Genomic DNA, 21,160 nt, shown 5'->3' with positions numbered 1-21,160 from the left:
GGTCTTTTCCAACCTAGCTCATTCTATGATTCTATGATTCTAAGATGCGCAGGGGGGAAACAGCTATCTTTTATTACATGAAGATGTGAGCCAGCTGCTGGAGCACGTTACACGCTCCAGTAACTTTTTTCCAGCTATTTTCCTCCCTTCTGGTCCTATCAGTGCACTCTCCTTGAACAAAGTGAGCTCAACGGGACAAGACCAGTGCGTACAGACAGAGGGCAAGTGCATTAATAAGTAAGTGTAAGCCAGTCATGTTCCTTCCTCACTCGTGAGACCCTTCTCAGTCAAAAAGGAAAAGCAGAAAGTGACCTGGTCTTCTCTCCATTCTCTTAAGCAATTACTGTGACCAGGAATTGGAAAATTGAAGCTACCATGCTATTTGCTTTCTCTTGACACTTGACAATGATGCATTCTGACACGTCGGTTCAGAACCATGCTGTACTCGAAGCACAAATATGCAAGGATTTCTGCACCACAAACTTCTAAAGGCTCTCAGAGATCAAGAAGTCTGGAACTTGGGCCCAAAATGAGGAGGCTTGAATTGCTGCAGGGAAGCTGGCATTCTAGAACCATTAGTATATTGAATCAATAAAAAGCTCAAATGAGAAAAAAAAAAATTAAGAGCACAGATAGCACTATTCCAGACACGGTCTTAGAGCCATTGTGTTTTCACATGAGCATCCCATAGCCAGAAGATGTGACACTCTTGTTAACATCCTCAGATTGCTCAGGCAAACAGCTGCAGATTCAGCATTTCATTCGTGTTTATCTCCATCCAAAGTTTCAGACAGCTCGCTGCACGCACTGGAAGCAGACAGTTCTGTGTCAAGGGATTGATCTCACCAGCAGTTCCAAGGATACAGCATCACAAATTGTGGTGTTAGTGATTCCTACCTAGGAAACACCACAAAAGCCTGTGCCTTCTCTCACCTGATACCATCACGCTGGCTAGAGTAACAGTTCCATACCTACATAAGTGATCCTCCTCCAATAGGAGCAAGAAGGGAAAGGCTGATACAACACAACTGCTCACAAACCGAAGCCAAACTGCCTTCCCCAAAATCCCTAGTACCTTTTATTATTTAAAGTTAACACACGCACGCACCGTTGTCCTGAAAATCCTTTGCCACCAACACCACGCACAGGTGAGAAGCTTGAAGTTGTTACGGCTCCTGAACGCAAGGCATCTCTCCTCTGTTACGTGGCTGGCTGGAAGAGGGCCATGCAGCCCATTTAATTCAATTCCCTTCCTCTTCCATCTGCTCTAGACGGCCATGCCCTATTAGTCTTCTGAGAGCAATTGTATTTAAAGTGAAAAAATGCCAGGAGTCCATGTACATCCAGCGCGCTTGGGATGTACTGTTCCAAGCCAGCAGACCTGCCAGCTCCGAGCTGCAGGCCAGTACCAGAGCAATCCCAGCCTCTGTATCATTCTGCCCAGCTTTTATTTATCTTTAAAGATGGTTTTAAAAATTAAACACGAGCTCCGTTCCAGAGACACTTCCCAACTGCTTCTGCATTAAGGACCAGAGCCAAAAAACAGATTCAATTGGCAGCAAGGAAAAAAAGAAAAAAAAAAAAAAAAAAAGAGCATGCTTTGTTTTTGCTTTGCCCATTCCTCTCTTCGGGAGCCTTTCCCTCTACAACCAGATGTACGTACCAGCAACAGCACAGAGCAGCAGCATCGCCAGCACCCAGAGCCCCTGCACGCACACAGCAGCCCTACAAACAGGTAGGGATGTGCTGCAGGCACAAGGGAACAAAGTCACCCACTGCACACAGGGCTAAGCCCAGCCTGGACAAAGCTGCAGAGCAGCGCGCTGCTGCCAGGATGCCATCAGTCACTACAGCAGATAAAGGAGAAGAGCTCAGACGCAGCCCTGGAGGTAACAGTGCAGCCTCCCAGTCCAGCAGCAGCTTCAGGCTTTCTGCTCCTTCGCCTCTTCTTGCTTTCTCCCACCTGGCCTGCAGAAAGATGGCAATTTTATGGGCACATTTTTGTTTGAGATGACTAAGCACGATCTTTTCCCTTCCCACCAGCTTGCCTTCTTCTCTAGCACAGTAGCAACATAAAGCCGCCTCTGCTGCGGAAGCAAATCAGAAAAGGGTGGGAGATCACATCCAAACCACTCTGTCTTTTGCCCACATCCTTCTGGAAACCCTCTGTGCGTGGTTCTCTGCTTTTCACACGTGCTCAAGCAGAAGCATCCAGCCAAAGCAGGCCTTTGCTCAAAAGCACGCCGATTTCAGTACGAAACAGCTATTTACCCACCACCTCAACTTTAGAAAAAAACACCATAGATTTGACAGTACCGCCGTGATTTGCACACGACAGCAGAGCACCTTTTCCCTCCCCGGCAATGTCAGCTCCAGGTGTCACTTCGCAGCGACACCGTACAGCCTCACCGTTATGCTGCACGACTGAAACCATGGGCCATGCCATGTGCTCAGAGCTCAGCACCGACAGCAGGAGACGGGCGCACACGGCCTCACCTACAGGGACCAACAACAAGTGAATGAAGATCACAATACATCACTGAATGGCCTGGGTTGAAAAGGACCTCAAAGATCATCGAGTTTCAATCCCCCTTCTGAGTGCAGGGTCGCCAACCACTAGACCAGGCTGCCCAGAGCCATGTCCAGCCTGGCCCTGAATGCCTCCAGGGATGGGGCATTCACAACCTCCTTGGGCAACCTGTTCCAGTGCGTCACCACCCTCTGAGTGAAAAACTTCCTCCTAGCATCTACACTAAACCTCTCCTGTCTTATTTTAAAGCCATTCCCCGTTGTGCTGTCACTATCCACCCTCAGTCATTCACCGAGCAAAGAAAGTGGTTCTGCTACCCGGAGCTCTTCCAGCCCCCACCCCGTCTCAAAGAGAACGTACCGTATTACAGAGGCTTTCATACTGGGAAAATATTTTAATATAGTAAACAAGTCAATTTACCTCTTCACATGGTTTAAATAAGTTTACGCTCATGGCTAAACAAAACTCGGTACTTAAAACAACGGGTTACAGCCTACGGATCGGCACCGCTCCCAGCCGCTCCTGCCAACAGCGCTGCGCGGGCTCAGCACACCGAGCTCCTCAAGACGGGTACAGTCCGGCGCGGTTCGAAGGGCGAAGCTGGAAAAAGAACGAAGCCACGGGAACCCACGGCGACAAGAGGGGGAGGCCCGCCGTCACACAGCGCCGATCCTCCGCTCAGTGTCCAGCGCTGCCCTCCTGCCCGGCCTCACGGCGCACTGCGGCCCTCCCCGGCCCCGCGCGGCGCTGGAGGCTCCGGGCCGCCCGTCCCGGCCGGGCCCCCCCTCGGCGGCGGCGGCTGCGGCGGCGTGGGGCCGGGGGGCGGCGAAGCGGCGGAACGCGGCGGCGGAGCGCTGCGGGGCTGCGAGGAGGAGTTGGCGGCGGGGCCGGGCAACGCGGGGAGTTGGCGGCGGGGCCGGGAACCGAGGGAGGAGAAGCAGAGGAACCGCCGCCTCCGCGCACCGGCTGCCAGATGAGGCTGTAGTAGACGGCGAGGACGATGGCGGCCAGCGAGACGGAGAGCACGTAGGCCAGCACGGTGGCCAGGCGCACCCACTTCTTGTTGGTCTTGGCCGCCATGCGAGCCTTCTTGTCCCCGGTGTAAGTGGCGGGCTTGCCCCGCTCCGCCCCGGCCTCCTTCTCCTTCATGGGGGCCCGGCCCTTGGCCCGCTGCTCCACCGACCCCTCCGTGGTGGCGGGGGCTGCGCGCCGCCGCCGCTCCGCTCAGGACATGCCGCTGCCGCCTCCGACCGCTGCCCGCGCTGCTCCGCCGCGGGGCGGCCTCTGAGCGCCGGCACCGCCCGGGCGGGGTTGCGGGGAGGAGGGGGCTGCGCCTGCGCGGCGCGGCCGAGGAGGGGCGGGGGCCGCCGGGGCCGTGTGAGGAGGGGGCGCGCGCCCTTTCCCAAGATGGCCGCTGCGCGCCGCTCTGAGCGCCCTGAGGCTGCTGGGGGCTCTCTGAGCGGTGAGGAGAAGGATGGCTCCCCGCTAGCGCGGGAGGAGGGCGCGCATCTAAGGCAGATTTCCGTGCTGCAAGCTTGTGTCAGAATGGTGCAGGCGAGCAGGAGCGGGGGGGGGACCGTCTCTCAGCGCTGGGGCACATCTCGAGGCCGTGCTCGGTTTTGGGCCGCTCCCTACGTGACAGACATGGAGGCCCTGGAGCGTGTCCAGAGATGGGCAACGGAGCTGTAAGGGGTCTGGAGCGCAAGGCTTATGTGGGCTTTCCTATGGGGTTATTTAGGCAGAGGAGGCTCAGGGCAGACCTTGCTGCTCTCTGCAGCTGCCTGACAGGAGGTTGTGGTGAGGTGGGGTCGGCCTCTTCTCCTGGGTAACAGCAATAGGACAAGAGGCGATGGGCTCAAGTTGAATATTAGGAACATTTTCTTCTCAGAAAAAGCACTGATACACTGGAACAGGCTGCCCAGGGGGCTGGTGGGGGCCACCATCCTTCAGGGTGATCAAGAACTCTTTTTTTTTCCTCTTTGTGGTGTGAGATATTTATTTTGGGGAAGGCTGTAACTGAGCCTTTCGTAATCATTGTCTTTCCCCCCCACGAACCCTAGGGCAGTCAGATGCACCACACCTGGGAACTCCTGGTTAACAAGGAGTTGCAGTTCCAAAAGAGGCCAGTGGCAGCTGGAGAAATGGCCATTAACCAGAAGGACTTCAGAGGAAGTGAGTGATTGAGCTTTGAGTCCATTGCAGCATTTCATTTTTTCCCTTTAATAGCGGGATGAAAGCTGGAGGGTTGGGAAAGAAGGTGAAGACCTCCATGCTTTGTAATATGGTACTTGCAGCGCCGAGGAAGGCTGCTGGAGCAGGGAAGAAGGGGGAATAACTTCAAAGCAATCACAATTTTTGGCAAAGCGCGGGTTGCGTTCACTAAACACACTAGGGCTGTTGCATGCGTGCATGCAGAAGGATGGCACTGCAGTGACTCTCTGTACATGCTGGCCCTCAACATTTTCTCTGATGACTCCTAAGGAATGTGGGGCACAGGATGGTCAGCCCGCCAAAGCAAACTGAGTTTAGTGACAGGGTAGCGGCTGGGCTACCCTGGCTTTCACCAGAACTCGTTTTTCCTTATCTCCTTCAACATACATTTCTCTTCTTTCTATTCCTGATAAATGGCATTCGAGGAGCTATGAAGCAAAATGGGTTTTTTTGTTTTTTTTTCTTAAAAAAATGTAGCAGAAAGTAACACTTGTTAAAGCTAATATTTTCATTGTTTTACAATAAAATACATATACTTATTGCAATATTCAATGTTTAACATTAAACCTTTATTAAACTGCAGCTAATGGCATGCCACATCTTCCTGAAGTGTTTAATTTTCATGAAATGCTGTTATAACCCAGTGTATCTAGGAAACATTCTTTACATGGGTATCATAATCCTTCTGCAGGTCCCTTATCTCTCTTGTCCTGATTAATTACACCTGGATGTATTCTTCTGGTTGAAAACGAATTGCATACACACAAACAACATGAGCTGATGACATCCTGCTGACACCACTTTCCTGAGCCATGAAAATGCATCTTGTGGTGTTCCGTAGATTCTATGTGATATATATATATATGCATATCTTTATGCCTGGCTAGGTATGATTGAATTTAAGCAGTGCATATGTGTTTATAAGAGTACCTACTGTATGGATTTTGTACTTCTCTCAGGCTGTTTTCTCTTAGTAATAGCCTGCTCCAACCCCTTCTTCCCTTGTCCCATTCTTGTTTTTATTTAGAATGTTTCAAATAAAAATTCTGTACCTTGTTTGTGACCCCAACACTTCTTTCCTCACACCACCTTAACCTTGTCTCTCTGAACTGTTTCTTTCTGTAGTTAGAGACCTCTCTGTTTTTATTGGTTCTTGAGCTTGAGTATCTTGATGAATTTGAACCTGTTCTGCCTTACCTTGCTTCGTAGATCAGCTTGTTCTTCATCTGTCCTCTAAACTGCTGGTCTGCACTCCCTTCTGGCTGGCTCTTTTCTTCCTGCCATGGAGTGCTGCAAAGACAGGTCCTTTATAGCACAGAGCCATTCTGTGTCTGTTCACAGCTCTCCCTCAACTGATCTGTGTAGAAATCAGTTTGTTCCAAACCCTTAAACTGGCTTTGATCTCCTCCGGTGTTGCCACTGACGCAATTTATCATTGCCTCTGATGAAAGGCTGATGAATTAACACCCACAAATCTTTCCTCTTTATTTCAGTCCTGGAGTTTTTGGAGGGAGCGCTGACACATACTGGCTCCGACAGTTTTTGCTTGATACTCGTTTAGTCCATATTGTCATCTCCCATTTTAAGTCTCTCCTTGGAGGCACCATGTGGCTGCTTTATTGTTTAGCTTCAAATTTCTTGTACTGGCTAGAACTTGGAAGACAAAAATTAGTTGGTGTTCCTAAGTAAAATATGTTGATTTTGATCAAGGATATTTAAGAGACAGCAGGCTGATACAGAAAACAAAGGCACAGAAACAAACAATGAGATGGTAGGCATCAATAATGAGCAGTTACAGCTGTATATTTTTGCAGCCTCAACAAAAGCATTGTGTGCCGTGGTTGGGACCCAGCTACACCAGGTATCACTTTAATGTGTTCAATTCCAGAGCAGCTAAAGCTGTTTCAGCTAGATGCGGCAATAGATAATACAGCATGAGTTTCTCTTCCTTGCTTTCCAAACACTTTTTCTCCTTCCACTCCATGACTACAGGTATGTAGTTCTCCTACAGTTGAACCATGTAGTGCAGCAATCAGAAACACCAACACAATGGAAATGGTGTTACAAAAGAGGTGGAAGGACCAGCACAATAGAAAGGTGCTGCAAATGAAGGGAAGGAGGTTGCTCACCTGTATCAGAAGAATCACAAGGAAAAGCTTCCACCAAGGAGGGATCTCCAGAAAAAGATCCTTCCTCAGTGGCAGTCAGCCCTTAAATGAGGCTTAAGAGGGGTGGAGCCAGGCTCCATCCCTTCTAGTCACACAGTTAATTGCCTTCACCTGTGCTCCCAGGGCTGACTGGGTCTTTCCTCCAGGTGCTCAATCAGTGGTTCAGGCCCTGACTCAGCAGTTCCCATACAGTAGTTCTTTAGATTTTACCTTGAAACCAATGTCTTCATCTCCCCATTGAATCATAGAATGGCCTGGGTTGGAAAGAACCTCAAAGATCATCGAGTTTCAACCCCTGCTGCTGAGTGCAGGGTCGCCAACCACTAGACCAGGCTGCACAGAGCCACATCCAGCCTGGCCTTGAATGCCTCCAGGGACGGGGCTTCCACAACCTCCCTGGGCAACCTGTTCCAGTGCGTCACCACCCTCTGAGTGAAAAACTTCCTCTAACCTAAATCTCCCCTGTCTCAGTTAAAAAACATTCCCCCTTGTCCTATCGCTGTCCACCCTCATAAACAATCGTTCCCCCTCCTGTTTATACGCTCTCTTCAAGTACTGGAAGGCCACGATGAGGTCTCCCCAGAGCCTTCTCTTCTCCAAACTAAACAAGCCCAGTTCCCTCAAACTTTCTTCATAGGAGAGGTGCTCCAGCCTCTGGTCATCTTGGTGGCCTCCTCTGGACTCGTTCCATGAGCTCCGCATCTTTCTTGTGCTGGGGGCCCCAGGCCTGGACGCAGTGCTGCAGATGGGGCCTCGCAAGAGCCGAGTAGAGGGGGACAATCCCCTCCCTCTCCCTGCTGGCCATTGGCCTTCCGGGTTGCCGGCGCACACTGCTGGCTCATGTCCAGCTTCTTGTTCGCCGGGACCCTCGAGTCCCTCTCCGCAGGGTTGCTCTCCAGGAGTTCTTCCCCCAGTCTGTATCAATACGTGGGACTGCCCCAGCCCAAGTGCAGCACCTTGCACTTGGCCTTGTTGAACCTCATTAGGTTCACATGGGCCCACTTCTCCAGCCTGTCCAGGTCCCTCTGGACAACTTCCCTCCAATGTATCGACCGCACCGCTCGGCTCGGCATTGTCTGCAAACTTGCTGAGGGTGCACTTGATGCCATCATCTGTATCACTGATAAAGATGTTGAAGAGCACCAGTCCCAAGACTGAGCCTCGGGGGACACCCCTCGTGACTGGCCTCCAACCTGACACAGAACCATGGATCACAGCCCTTTGGCTGTGACCAGCCAACCAGTTCTTAATCCACCGAACAGTCCGTTCTTCAAATCCATACCTCTCCAATTTAGAGAGCAGGATGTGGTGAGGGACCACATCAAAGGCTTTGGAGAAGTCCAGGTAGATGACATCCATCGCCCTTCTGCCATCCACCAATGCCGTCGCCCCATCATAGAAGGCCACCAGATCGGTCAGGCAAGATCTGCCCTTGGTGAAGCCATGCTGGCTGTCCCGGATCACCTCTTTGTCACGTATGTGCCTTCACATGGTAACTAGGGGGGATCTGCTCCATGATCATCCCAGGCACACAGTTGAGGCTTACCCGCCTGTAGTTCCCTGGGTCATCCTTTCTCCCTTTCTTAAAAATGAGAGTAATGTTTCCCTTTCTCCAGTCACCGGGGACTGCATTTATTCTTTGCTTATTTAGGCCATAGTGTGCCTCTTGGCTGCACTGAAGACTTTGCCTTCATAAAAGGCAGCAATTCCACCAGAGCATTAAAGAAATTCCCTGTTCCTAAGGTACTCTTCCCTATGACAATCTCTCTTGTGCCTTTGCTCTGAATAAGACGAGAGGCAACACGTGCTGGTGAAGTACCAAGTCCTGCTGGTTTTTGCCATATTTAAGGTCAGCTTTTCCTTTGTGAACAAATGGGTGTGAACTTCTCTCCAGGTTCTCTTGTTCAAGTGCAGGCTGCTGCTGGAAGGTGTGTGCCTTCTGTTCCTGAACTTAGCTCCTTGCTAATAACTGCTTTAAAGGCAAATGAAAGACAGGAAGCCAGGGCTGAAATAATGATATTTTCTTTGTCCCCTGAATTTCATCAGAAATACCAAGCTGTGTCTTGAATGGACTCCTGTGGTGCAGAAATAGAGCTCAGGGGGTGTTGCAGGATTAGGGTGGCCACGGATCACTTGAGCGACTGTACGAGCAAGGAAGTACTGCAGAGTGCGTGTATGGAGTAGTTCTGGGTGGACGGTCGGCAGGGCCTAGGGGTCCTTGGGTGGGGCGGAGTCCAAGGACAGAAGTATCAAGAAGTTAACTGTTGGACGCAGGGGGGTGGTTGCTGTTTGGCTTTGTTTGTTCAACAAGTTGTAATCACCAATCAGAGGATGGGGCTGGGGTAGCCCCACCAATGGCAGTTTGCCAGGTGTAACTCAGTTTCTATATAATGTTGTGAAGTACTCCATTGAAGTTGAAGCTTGCGTACTCATATTGAGATTGTCGTGCTTCCTGCGCAGTGTAGCGTTCGGCTCTAAATCCCTGGAAAATCCGCGGCAAATGGCGCCCGAACAGGGACGCGAGAGCGGCATGAACGTGAAGTGCGAGCGAGCGGGGCGTCCGGCAATCCTGCAATAAGACGTGCCTAGCTCGGAAACCACTGCGGCATCTACCAAAAGGAGCTCCAGAGCACCATGGATAGGGAGGTAGTGCAGGGTTTGACTTATTCGCTTTTTACAAAAGCGTGGCTTGGATAATGGTACGCTGAAAGCGATACCGGGACTTGTTTCCTTTGGGGAAGCCTGCGGTTTTTTCCCGCATTGTAACTCGTATTTTGACGAGGGGGAGTGGCATCGGTACGGCGAGCCCCTATGGGATAGGGTGTTAATTGGTTGGCAATTGCGCGAGATGCCGTTGCTGGCCAAGACCTCAAGGCGCTGGGGTTAATAGGGCAAGCTTTCCCAGTACGGTTTGAACAGGGTCCGGGAGGCTTGCAGGGCGAGCATTTTCCCTTAGATTGGAAATTATTAGCACAATTACGGGCAACAGTAAATGAGACCGGGCTGCATGGGGAGCCATCAAAGCAAATGCTAGCCTACATTTGGGGGAGTGGGGTGCTGGTGCCAGAAGACATAAAGACTATTGTCCGTATGATAATGTTCCAATCAGAGCAGTTATTGTGGCAAGCTCAGTGGCAGCGCCTCTGTGATATGAGCGCTAACGCGCCACGTCCCCAGACAGACCCGTTGTTCGGGGTAACCACGCAACAACTAATGGGGACAGGGTTGTTTGCCACCCCAGCCATGCAAGTTCAAATGGGGCCGGAGGTGTGTGTCAAAAGTATGCAATTAGCAATGCGGGCAATAGGAATGGTTAAGACAACTGCTCCCACTCCATCATATATGTCGTTGAAACAAGGAAGAGAGGACTCTTTTGCCAGCTTTATAGACAAGGTAACGGAGGCAATTAACCAAGGTTACATCCCCGATTGGATGAAAGGGGCATTGCTCTGCCAGTGTGCCATGCAAAATTGCAGTGCCGCCACGAAAGCCATATTGGTCACCTTGCCTATGGATGCCACTATTGAAATGATGTTAGAGCGTATGAGTCGTGTGCCAGTGGGACCACAAACATTCTTGGTAGAAGCTGTGCAACAGCTGGGCGATAAGTTGCTGCAAGCACAAACCCAGGTGTTTGCTGCCTTGGTCCCGCTGTCCCCGGCCAGGGATTCCAGAGGGGAGGGTCGTCCAAAGGGTCGGGGATTTATGCGGAAGGGAGAGCCATGTTAGAAAAGGCTGTAGGGTTAGTGTATGGTGCCAGCACTGCAAACAACAGTAGCGACCCCTGCGCTGAGCCCGCAGCTGCTACGCATGGATCAGATGGGACCATCGACCTCTTTCGTGACACCCCAACCTTCTCCGGTCCCAACGATGGAGCCTCAGCCAACTGTTCCCTCTGCCCCGCCACCAGAGGAAGTATCGGCCTGGACCTGGCAACCGCAGTAGATACAACGGTTATCGATACCAAGCCTGCGGCTGTCTTCTCGACTACAGGCTCATTGACACGCCAGTATGGATTGAGCTGTGGCTGTTAAAGAGGGAAAACCTGCAGCAAGTGTCCATGTTGGTCTAGGAACAGCTGGAAAAAGGACATATAAAGCCATCCACTAGCCCATGGAATACTCCGATATTCATCATCAAGAAAAAATCTGGAAAATACCAGCTGCTTCATGACCTACGAGCAATAAATAATCAGATGCAAGCGATGGGGGCCTTACAGCCAGGCCTTCTGAATCCAGCAATGATACCACAGGACTGGCATCTTTTAATAGTGGACCTTAAGGACTGTTTCTTTACTATACACATCCATCCTGATGATACGTGGAAGGTTCCATGGAAATACCTGGGTTGGAGCATCACTGAGGTCTGTGTGCAACCACAAAAGCTCATCCTCCACACGGATCTCCGGACTCTGCGTGATCCTCAGAACATTAATCCATCTGACAGTTGGCTATGGGGACTGTTCAGGGGCCTGTACCCCTGGCTAACTACTTTAATCAAAGAGGGGTTACAACGGATGCGCAGGGTAAGACGGCTTACGCAGTCAGCCTTGCTCATACAAAAAGAAAAAGGGGGAAGAGCACAGAGATTCTGGTGAAGTCAGTGAATGTACTGGATTGACAGCGCTTGTAAATCAGTTCCCTCTGAGATTTTTGCCTCAAGAACACAAAAGGGGTTGGAGTTAAGGGCACATGGTGCACCCTCGGACAGCAGCAGGGAGCTGTGTAGCCCTTGGACTTCTAGCCTTTCTCCCTTGATGGCACAGGCACTATCCTCTTCGGGGTCTGATTGTTTATAAATTTCTGTGACTGTTCACTTTGCTTGTGTGAGTTTCCTCCAGGAAACTCCATGACCTCTAAGCCTGCTGCTTAGTACCTTCTGCCTGTGTTGAGCTGAAAACCCAAGTGCCAGGACAGATTGTTGAAGATTAAGTGTTCCACCCACCTGACTGCACAGCATTACTTGAGTTCTGCTGCAACCTGTTGCAGTGGGAGGCTTGTTTGCTCTACGAGGGCCCCTGAAGGTTGTAGCTAAATAAACTTTAGTATTGATTTTTCCACGTTCAGACTCAGTGAATAGTATCTAGTGCTTCAGGATAGAGAAGACTTAATTAAGGGAAGATTATTGGCCTAAGATATCACCTCTGTACAGACCTTGCTTCGGAGAGCAGTGAAACACTAGGATGGATTCCTGGGAGGTTGGGGAGCCTCCAATGCTAATGGAGGTCTCCCAAAACTCTCTGAACTCCTGTCAGTGCTGACAAATCACAGCTGATCCTGTCTTGGAACGAAGGACAGGCTGGATGGCTTCTCACAGTCCCACTGTTCCTCTGCTTTTGGTTTAACAGCTTTTCTGCCTTTCCTTCTTGTGCTCAGTCATTAGGAGGCAATTGGATGTGACACCCTACAAATGATCAGCTTGCTCTGTGCGGTGTCCACCTGGGTTGCTGCATTCACGCTGGGTTGTGCAGTGCTATAAGTCATTATTTGCTACCACAACACTATACAGTCCCTTTTTTGAACTCCAACTCTGTTTTTTTGGGGATGGGTTGTTGTTTTTTCAGTGTATGCCTCCAGCAGGGTGACTTTTGCAGGCAGGTTATAGACTTTCTATTGGTTGTAAGGATGTAGTTTATAGAGTCCTTGGTAACATCTGTGAGCTGAGGAGGGGAGAGATGGATGAGCTCTCCTAAAGTTTAAAGGGCAGAACAGATGTGTTTAAATCCATCTCGGCAGAAGTTCTTGAGCAAATACTTTGCTAGGCTCAAGCCTTCTCTCATACTGAATGCCCTTGGCAAAACAATCTTTCAGGCTCTGTTGTCCACTCTTCTAAATGAAGTAAGCCTTATTTTACACCGTTGTTCCCATCTCCCATTTAAAACCTACAGGGAACCTGATTTGTTCCTCTCCAGCATTTTTCTACCATGCTTCAGATTCTCTTCTGTCTCACGTGGGAAGGTGCTGTCTCTCTTGTTAGTCCACTAACAGATTTGGTGGGTGTAGCGATAGGAAAGGCCAACACGATGGAAAACATGTTACAAAAAGGGGTGGAAGGACCGGCATGATAGCAAGGTGCTAAAAGGGAAGGGAAGTAGATGGCTCACCCGTATCAGAAGATCCTGGATTCGCAGGGAAAAGCTTCCATCAAGGAGAGATCTCCAGAAAGAAAACCTTCCTCAGTTGCAGCCAGCCCTTAAATGAGGCCTAAGAGGGGTGGAACCTGGCTCCTCCCCTTCTGGTTGCATAGGTGAATTGCCTTCACAGTCGACATTCCAGGCTGCGAGCACACACTGCTGGCTGATGTCCAGCTTTTTGTCCACCAGGACCCCCAAGTCCTTCTCTGCAGGGCTACCCTCAAGTTCTTCTCCTAGTCTGTAAACTTATCTGGGATTGCCTTGACCCAAGTGCAACACATTTCACTTGGTCTTGTTGAACCTCATTAGGTTCACATGGGCCCACTTCTCAACCTTGTCCAGGTCCCTTTGGATGGCTACCCTTCCTTCTGTTACATCAACTGCACCACTCAACTTGGTGTCATCAGCAGACTTGCTGAGGGTATACTCAATCCCACTGTCTATGTTGTTGATAAAGGTGTTGAAGAGCACCAGTCCCAAGATGGTGTCCTGAGGGACACCATCATGACTGGCCTCCACCTGGACATAGAGCCACTGACAACAACCCTCTGGCCACGACCCTCCAACCAATTTCTTATCCACTGAACAGCCCAGCCTTCTAATCCATATCACTCCAATTTAGATATAAAGGATGTGGTGTAGGACCATGTCAAAGGCCTTGCACAAGTCCAAGTAGATGACATCAGCTGCCCTTCCTTTGTTCACCGACACTGTCACTTCACAGTAGTAAGCCACCACATTGGTCAGGCACAATCTGCCCATGGTAAATCCGTGCTGGCAGTCCCAGATTACCTGCTTGTCTTGCACATGCTTAAGGTCTCTTCCAGGAAGACCCTTTCCACAATCTTTCCAAGCACAGAGGTGAGGCTCACCAGCCTGTAGTCTTTCCTTATCCCTTTCTTAAAAATGGGAGCGATGTTTCCCATTCTCCGTTCCCCGGGGTCTTTGCCTGACAGCCACTTTTCACATGGTAGTGGAAGAAGGAGCTGCAGTATGCCTTGGCCCACAGTCAGTAGTTCCCTGTCTCCACAGACGGTGGGAAAATATTGGTTGGGATCCTAAGGGTGTCCTTAATACTTTCAGCATTCTTGGGGCTCAGAATATAAAATGGGAAAAGGAGTAAAAAGAGGAATTCAGTTTTGCTTAGCTGTGAGTTCATTACTGATGCCAGAAGACAATGCTGAAGGCTCCATGTGCAATATCATAGCTTCTTCACTAGAGGACAGCATTACACATTGCAAAGTAGAATTGGAATGGAATGGAAAAGATTTCTTACAGGTTTCAGAAATGGGTGAGCTAGAAATAGGTTGGGGTTGAGGTTACAGAGTAATTTGCTAGAACTCCGGAGCCAACCAGTCAAGGTGGTTCCTATGTAGCATGACTTAAAAGCAGCATCTACAAACCTTACTGTGTAAAATCGGCAGAGGATGGGACGGACTATCTTGCCTCTGTATGTACTTGGTGGGATTTAGGGGCAGCTGAATAGGTAGGACAGAGGAGATAAGGGATGCTTGGGGGGAGGAAGAAAGAGGGAATGTGTTTGATATCAAAACTCTTGTAATTGGTGGGATGTCCAGTGGATGAAGGTAAAGGGTGAGAGCAAAGGAGGTGCAGTGGATGCGGGATGGCTGCAGACCAGGTGATGGGTGTTGCAGGAGGAAAAAATGAAGGGCGGTCAAAAGAAATGTCGCTCAAAGTGCTGTTGCTTCTGCCTGCTTTGATATCAGAGCTTTCAAGCAGAGGGCAGGACGGTTTTATTCTATCACCGTTCCATCAGCTGTCTCTTCGTGCGAGACGCAGAAGCTCTGCCGCAGAGCAAGGAGTGTGAAATGAGAGATAAGGAGGTTATGTAAGGCTGTGCAAAAGGAAGCGAGCCGCAGCCGGAGTGACCATCTTTATGCAGCCAGAGGTGTTGGCACTTGTCACTGCAGCACCAGGCAGCCTCTGAGGACAGTGCTGGCTTGGTTGCTTCTTCATATTTTTTGTATTCCTTATTTTATTCTTCCGAGAAAGCTGACAGTGTTGGGAAGAGACAGCTGTTAATTACACAGGTCTGAGAGAATTCGGGAGAGAAGCAGAGATCCTGGTTCTGGCAAGAGGCAGGCGTTGCTTGTGAAGCAGTAATGACATTTGTGGTAAATACAGGATGGCCCCTGGAAGCAGGAGCTGTGACTTCCTGGTTCTCCCTGCGGTCCCTCTGCTTCTGGCAGCACCAGCTGACAAAGCTCGTGCTGCCTCTCGCTTCTTCACAGACGTGTTCTGCAAGGACTGCCTTCAATGCTTTGTGTTGCAGAGGACTGGAGGACTGCAGCACTCCTGGACGAGTTCAGTGCTTTTTATCCTTGTCATCGGTGCTCTGTAAGTTAAAGAAAAGAAGCCCTGGTACTGCTCTGGCCTTGCAGGAGGGATCAACTGAGAGTAGCTGCATTTTTCTCTCCTCACTGGAGCTTACTGTGGCCTCCCTCTATACATACCCAGGCCTGAAGGTCTGTTCCTAAGCTGCTCACAAGGAGAACAGAGAACAAAACCACTCAGCAGTGTGTGGGTTGTTTCCCTGACATTTATGCCAAGTCACACACTGTTGGTGATGTGCCTGAGCTCCTCCGCCTTAGCCTTTGGGACCTGGGCAGCCACTGTCATCTGCTTGGCTTGGGAGTTAAGAGCCCAAGCAAGCAGCTCCTGATTATGCTGCTGCGGGACTGAAGCACCCCGCTGTTCTCCTAGCACATGCAACTTGGACACACGTGCACAGGTTATGAGACTAGAAGTGGTACATGCCTATGTCCCAGGCTCAGCCGTGACACTGAGCAACCACAGTCTTGCAAAGCACACCGGTGAGTGCAGAAAACTCAGTAGGAGCTGGCAACGTGAACGCTCTCTTATTTGCTTTTTCTCAGGCAGATAAACCCTTGAAGGAAAAGTAAAGGGGTGTGCTCAGCATGGTTGTCTGACAGTTGCTGCCATCTTTGATTTTTACAGCAATAGCACTTCTTACAACCTTCTGTTCCACTGTCCATCACCTCCCTGCAGCTTCACTGATACAGTCCTCACCTACATCTCCCCCGTGCTGTGTTCCTAGAGAGCCTGCAGCAGAGCCAGCACAATTTTGCAATTCCTGGGTGCTCTCGTGAACGTTTCATTCTGGCTGCCTGAAACTCCCACCTGCCCTGCCGCTCCGTCTCGCTTAGAGGTTGGCATGCAGAAGAAACCTGTAGGACAAAGGAAAAAAGTGAAGCTGGGCAGCGCTGCCAGCGACCCCGCGATCGGAGTCTTGTGCATGATATGCGGCCTGATTGCATGAAGGGGGCAGTCTGCTTGTAGCCAAACCCCGCGCTGCTCGGTAACCACATCTGCTGAAATGGTTTGGAGCGTCGGCTGGCAATGCCTGCGCTTCGTCAAAGAAAACATTTAAGGAAGTTCCCCTGCGGAAGTGCTGCGAGCAGCGCGCTTCGCAAGCGGAGCTCCGAGGAGCAGGTCCCTCCCTGGGACGGCGTGCGTGCATGTGTGCCCACGCGGGCATCTCCGCTCATCGCAGGCTTCCCTCCAGGTGACCCCGGGCTGCGTGTCTCTGTGCGTGTTTGGAGAGCTGGTGATTTACAATGCAGATTCGTCGGTCCTCGCCTGCCTGTTGTTGCCCCTCCTAAATTTGACTGGGATATAAGAGGCTGTTTGCTCTCTGATGCCAACAGTGGCGATGGCAGAGAGCCCTGCCATGTGAGAGGCAGAGATAGAGGAGAGGGGGCGAAGGAGGAGTAAACTGTGCAACTCCTATTGCTTCTGCTAGCTGAGGAGCACATCTCCGGGACAATGTCAATGCTTACCCCTGTCCTGCAGCCCCCAGAGGTGAAGGAGTATCTGTCCAAGGGCGAACGCTTCATCAAATGGGACGATGTGAGTACCAAGACTTCACTTTGCTAGGTTGTATGCACGATGATGATGTTTTGGTCAGGTCTGCGGGGAGGCTGGGAGTGCGTATATGCTCAGTGTGGGGAATGGGGCACTGACTGCTGCTTCTCTCTGCAAAACCAGTCCTTGGGAAGGCAGTCGATGCTGGGAGCCTCCCTGGGCTGAGGGGCACGCACTGCATTCAGATGCATCTTGGGGAGCGTAGGGTAGGGTTTACTCACTGCACGGACTCTCCATGCTTTGCAGATGGGAGGAAACAGGGCTCCAAGTTGCTTCCTCTTACAGCCCTGCTTTTGGAGTGGTTGGGGGTGAGCCGTGTCCTGGCTTGTGGGTCTGTGAGCTACCAAACGCATGGCAGCTGAGCAGCAAGGGTGCTGCACAAAACTGCTTTCCCCTCCAGCTCCATGTCCTCTTGTGTCTCCAAAATACCTGGTTTGCAATCTGAGTTTGCCTTTCGTTTTGAGGGGAAGAGCATGCGGATCAGCAGAAAAGTAGGGGTTAACTTGACTATCATAGTTCCCCTCCTCACTTTCTGAGAAGGCAAGAGAGTATTTCACCTACTGCCCAGGCACAGCGATGGCAGCTGCCCATCCATCTTGTTTGGGGTTTGGTCCATGTGCTATTGAGCCACGAATGCTGGTAAAGGGGAACAGGCCGGGGTGCGATCATTCACCAAGACCTGGGGGAAGCGTTTGATGCGGTACTGCAAATGCAACGTGCTAAAAGGAGCCTCCAGCAGCAGTGCAGGAGGGATCCGCGCTTGCTTTTGTGGGTGTAAAACTGGAAGAGAGTCTGAAGTCCCAAGGCAGTGTGTGCGGAGGAGGCAGATCACTTGTGCGCACATAGGAAGGGCTGGTCCAGCCGCACCAAGATATGAGAAGGCAATGTGATGCACAGCTGACGGAACGGCTGGGTGCTAAGGAGTACAGGTTGGAATACCACCAATTATTCCACTAGCTCTGCATAAGCAGGAAGATGACACCAAGCTTTGGTAGAAAGAGCAACCTTCCCTTTCTTCCCAGCAGGGCAGTTGCCTGCGGAATGCACTTGTGGCTTCCTTGAGGTTGAACAGGGACTCAGTTTCTGAGAATAACGGAGGCCAAACTTGCCTAATAGAAAGCTGAGCATTTCCAAAAATCGCCACTGACTTTCTGTGCTCGGACCGGGAGGGGGAGGGTGGGGGCACTTTCCAAAAACTTGAAGCTTTGAAGTACTTCCCTGAGAATTTCTGGGGTATTCAAGTTCCCTTGAAGCCCAAAGTGAGTTGAGTTGGACTCCCAACACCCACTAAGGATTTCTGGTTGGAGTGAGCGAGCTCAAGTCCTGTGTGCATTTTTGCCCGGGGTTTACAAACCTGAATTTCCTGGAAAGGCTTCTTCTAACTATTGACTAAGTTTACAAACTTGATTTCCAACAATAATGAAAGCCTTCACAAGTTCTGGTCACGTTGCACCATCTTACCCTGCTTTCCTGCAGTTACAGCAGGCTGCGAAAGAAAGTGGAAAAAGCTTCAGCCTGTCGGTTTGCTGGAGGAGGCTCAGGGTGAAAGCAGCTCTTCAGAGGTTATGGAGCCTGCAGTTTTTTTGTCTGGCCCTTTGAAGTGGCCTGGCCGTGCTGTTGTTAACAGGTTTGGCCTCTTTCTGCAGTAGCTGAGGAAAAGGAATGAAGGTAGAACAGTTTGGCTTCTTAACGGCACTGTAGCTTGGCTCTGCACTGGAGCTTTCACTGTACCCAACAATTTCTTGAGTAAAGCAAAAACACCTCACATTTGTAATGTCTTCGCCAGAGGAGAGCGTGACAGGGTCCAGGCTGGGCTGGATTGTTCTGACATGTCCCACTGGGCTAGCTCCCAACACCTTGGGCTACGAAGCACCTCCACGGTGCTTTGCTTAGCGTCCGGCAAGCTGGGGCCGCCAAGCAAACTAGGGAGGTTAAGTCTTACTATATGATGCTTTCAAGTACCAGCTTGGGAACCTTTTCAGAACCTCAGGTGGTCCAGAATGGAGTAGTTGACCTCTTAGGTGGAGTAGATGTGTATGGATTTGGCTGTGTGCTGGTGCTTAACCCTCTAAGTATAGGGAAGGATGTTTTCTGTGAGATTATGGAATCTCATGCCAGGCCACATTACTTGCTTTCCATCCTAGAATTGAACTCCACAGCATGAGCAGCAACCACTTCAGCTGCCTGACCACCTTCTATGGAATTCTCCATCTCCTTTGTTGCCAAGGAGCCAACCCACGGCAGGGTATACCTGTGCCCCACAGCCACCCATGTCCCCGATCAGGAGGACAGCTGTCCTCACTGTGGCCTCCCATTGCCTTCAAGAAAGCTGCTTCACAGGAGATAAGTTTTATCTAGAAACAAGGCAGAATATTCAGTAGCAGTATTACAGTGTCAGTTCTGCTCTTTGTGGCATGGAAGAACCCGAGGCCAAATGACGAGTACACTTTCCAGATTCCATTACTGGTTTCATCTCAGCAGCTGAGTATTTCAACTTCCTGAAGTGAATTTGAAGCCTTCCTGGAAATGGCTGATAGGCTTTTGTGATTCTGTCATCTGTGGCTCCAGAGGTCAAGTGCAACCAGGAGCCTGCGAGGCTGAATGAGCAGCTGGGCTAGGGCCCAAGCAGAGTCACCAAGTGTTCTCTATCGCTGTTTCCAAAGAGCTCGTGCTAATTCATCTCTTAGCTCGCATGCAAGACGGGGATGGATGCTGTGCTGGGAATGTCTGTGAAGTTGTCCTTAACCAAAAATGCAGAAGCAGTGTAATTATTCAGAGGCAAAGCGCACGACCTCACGGCAGCTTATTTCCTTTGCAGTCCCTGCCTTCGTTCGGAGCTGGAGGCTCCCCTCCCTGGTGTTTCGGGTTCAGGATCAGCCCAATGTCATTTTGTCTCACTTTCTGAGTACTTGCATAGGCTCTGGGTTTTTCTTTTGTTTGTTAGTTTTTTTCTTTATAGTCCATTTAGAGCTAATGCATGAAATCTGAGAATTCCCTCCTAAAGCAGACTCATCTGTTGTATCAAACTCTTCCTGACTAGATCCCTGCAGACTGTAAAGAGAGCCCAGGTGGCTAGCACAAGTAGACATCTAGGTGGTGTCTACTCTTGGCCTCACTCCTTCTGGAGCTCAGAGGGAAGCAGGTGCCTTGAAGGGAAGGCAGCTCAAATGGAACAGTCACATCTTCAAGGACTTTCTTCTCTATTGACTGTGTAGAAATGTCCACAAGAGTTGCTTTAGCTAAATGCATAGTGTTAGGCGAGACCTAGGCTTCAGCAGAGATTAGCTTTTGTAGCTTCACGCTGTTAATCTAGAGATATACTGGAATTACTGGTTCGTTCCCATAAATCAGATGGTGATTCACTTTCCTGGGTCTGTGTTTTAATGAAGAACCTTGTATGACTGAAGGAGTCTATCATGGATATGAGGTGCTAACCTTTTCTGTTTGCTTGTATTTGTGGGTGTTCTTGATGTGTGTTAGGAAACTGCGAGTGCTTCTCCTGTGATTCTTCGGGTGGATCCAAAGGGCTTTTATTTATACTGGACGTATCAGAACAAGGTAAGTGTTAAGATTTCACAGGTTGGTCACCAAACAGTCAATTCAAGTTTGTGCAAAATTAAAACACAGGATGACACGGAAAGGAATCGTATTGATAAGCCTGTTACTCAGCTTGCTACAGGATTCTCCAAACCAGTGCAGTGGTGCAGCTGGAATAAAAATAGCTAGAAATGTGCAGTTAAATGTATCCATCATCAGCTAACGTGTGCCTTCTGTGTAGTCTGTTGTGTGATTAACTGTCCTGCTAAGGTTAGTGAGATCTTTCTATGAAGGTAGTGATGTAGAGACTATGTCAGGTCTGGAGAGTGCGTCGTGCTCCTCCAAGACCAGGACAGTGTGCAGCATGGTGATGCAGGGAAAGCACAAGGGTGAGAGCTGCCAGAGGGGAGTGAGAAGCCACAAATGTAGGAAAGAGAACTCAGTTCCTTGCTGCTGGGTAGCAGCAAGGGGTGGAGGGATCCGGCTTGCCAGGAGGTGGAAGGCTGGGTTGACTTCTGCTTTCCAGAGCAGAGCTGTGGTTCAGCTCTACTTCCTCCTTGTGACCTACATGCTGAAGAAGCATGGTAGATAAAGAGGCAGAGCCAGCACTCCTCCGCAGCACGCTGGCCAGGCGACCTGACGTGTTCTGATGAGCTCTGAATTCTCAGAAGATTG

The 21,160-nt window shown here is 50.3% G+C and overlaps 2 protein-coding genes across 5 annotated transcripts in view; one reads left to right on the top strand and one right to left on the bottom strand.

The window, feature by feature from the left end:
* On the bottom strand, positions 560-3,841 carry INAFM2 (InaF motif containing 2). Its single transcript, XM_021401996.1, is given in 3 exon segments — positions 560-2,496; positions 2,951-3,452; positions 3,455-3,841. Coding segments are annotated over 2 exon segments (438 nt in total). The 5' UTR covers positions 3,680-3,841; the 3' UTR covers positions 560-2,496; positions 2,951-3,239.
* The window catches only part of PLCB2 (phospholipase C beta 2), a 52,030-nt gene continuing 34,749 nt past the window's right edge, over positions 3,880-21,160 (top strand). The window contains exons 1-3 of one of the 4 annotated variants that reach the window (XM_021401988.1): positions 3,880-3,992; positions 4,591-4,702; positions 20,429-20,506. Coding sequence is in view for 1 of the 4 variants with exons in the window: in XM_021401987.1 (XP_021257662.1) it covers positions 16,850-16,933; positions 20,429-20,506 (162 nt within the window). In the remaining 3 variants the exon portion in view is untranslated. Of the gene's footprint in view, positions 3,993-4,015; positions 4,703-14,239; positions 16,934-20,428; positions 20,507-21,160 lie in introns of those variants that run through there. The other 3 variants (XM_021401989.1, XR_002440302.1, XM_021401987.1) reach the window with 3 other exon arrangements.

This window comes from Numida meleagris, chromosome 6 (assembly GCF_002078875.1).
Source record: "Numida meleagris isolate 19003 breed g44 Domestic line chromosome 6, NumMel1.0, whole genome shotgun sequence".
Lineage (NCBI taxonomy): Eukaryota > Metazoa > Chordata > Aves > Galliformes > Numididae > Numida > Numida meleagris.
This window is presented reverse-complemented; position numbering and strand designations above follow the sequence as displayed.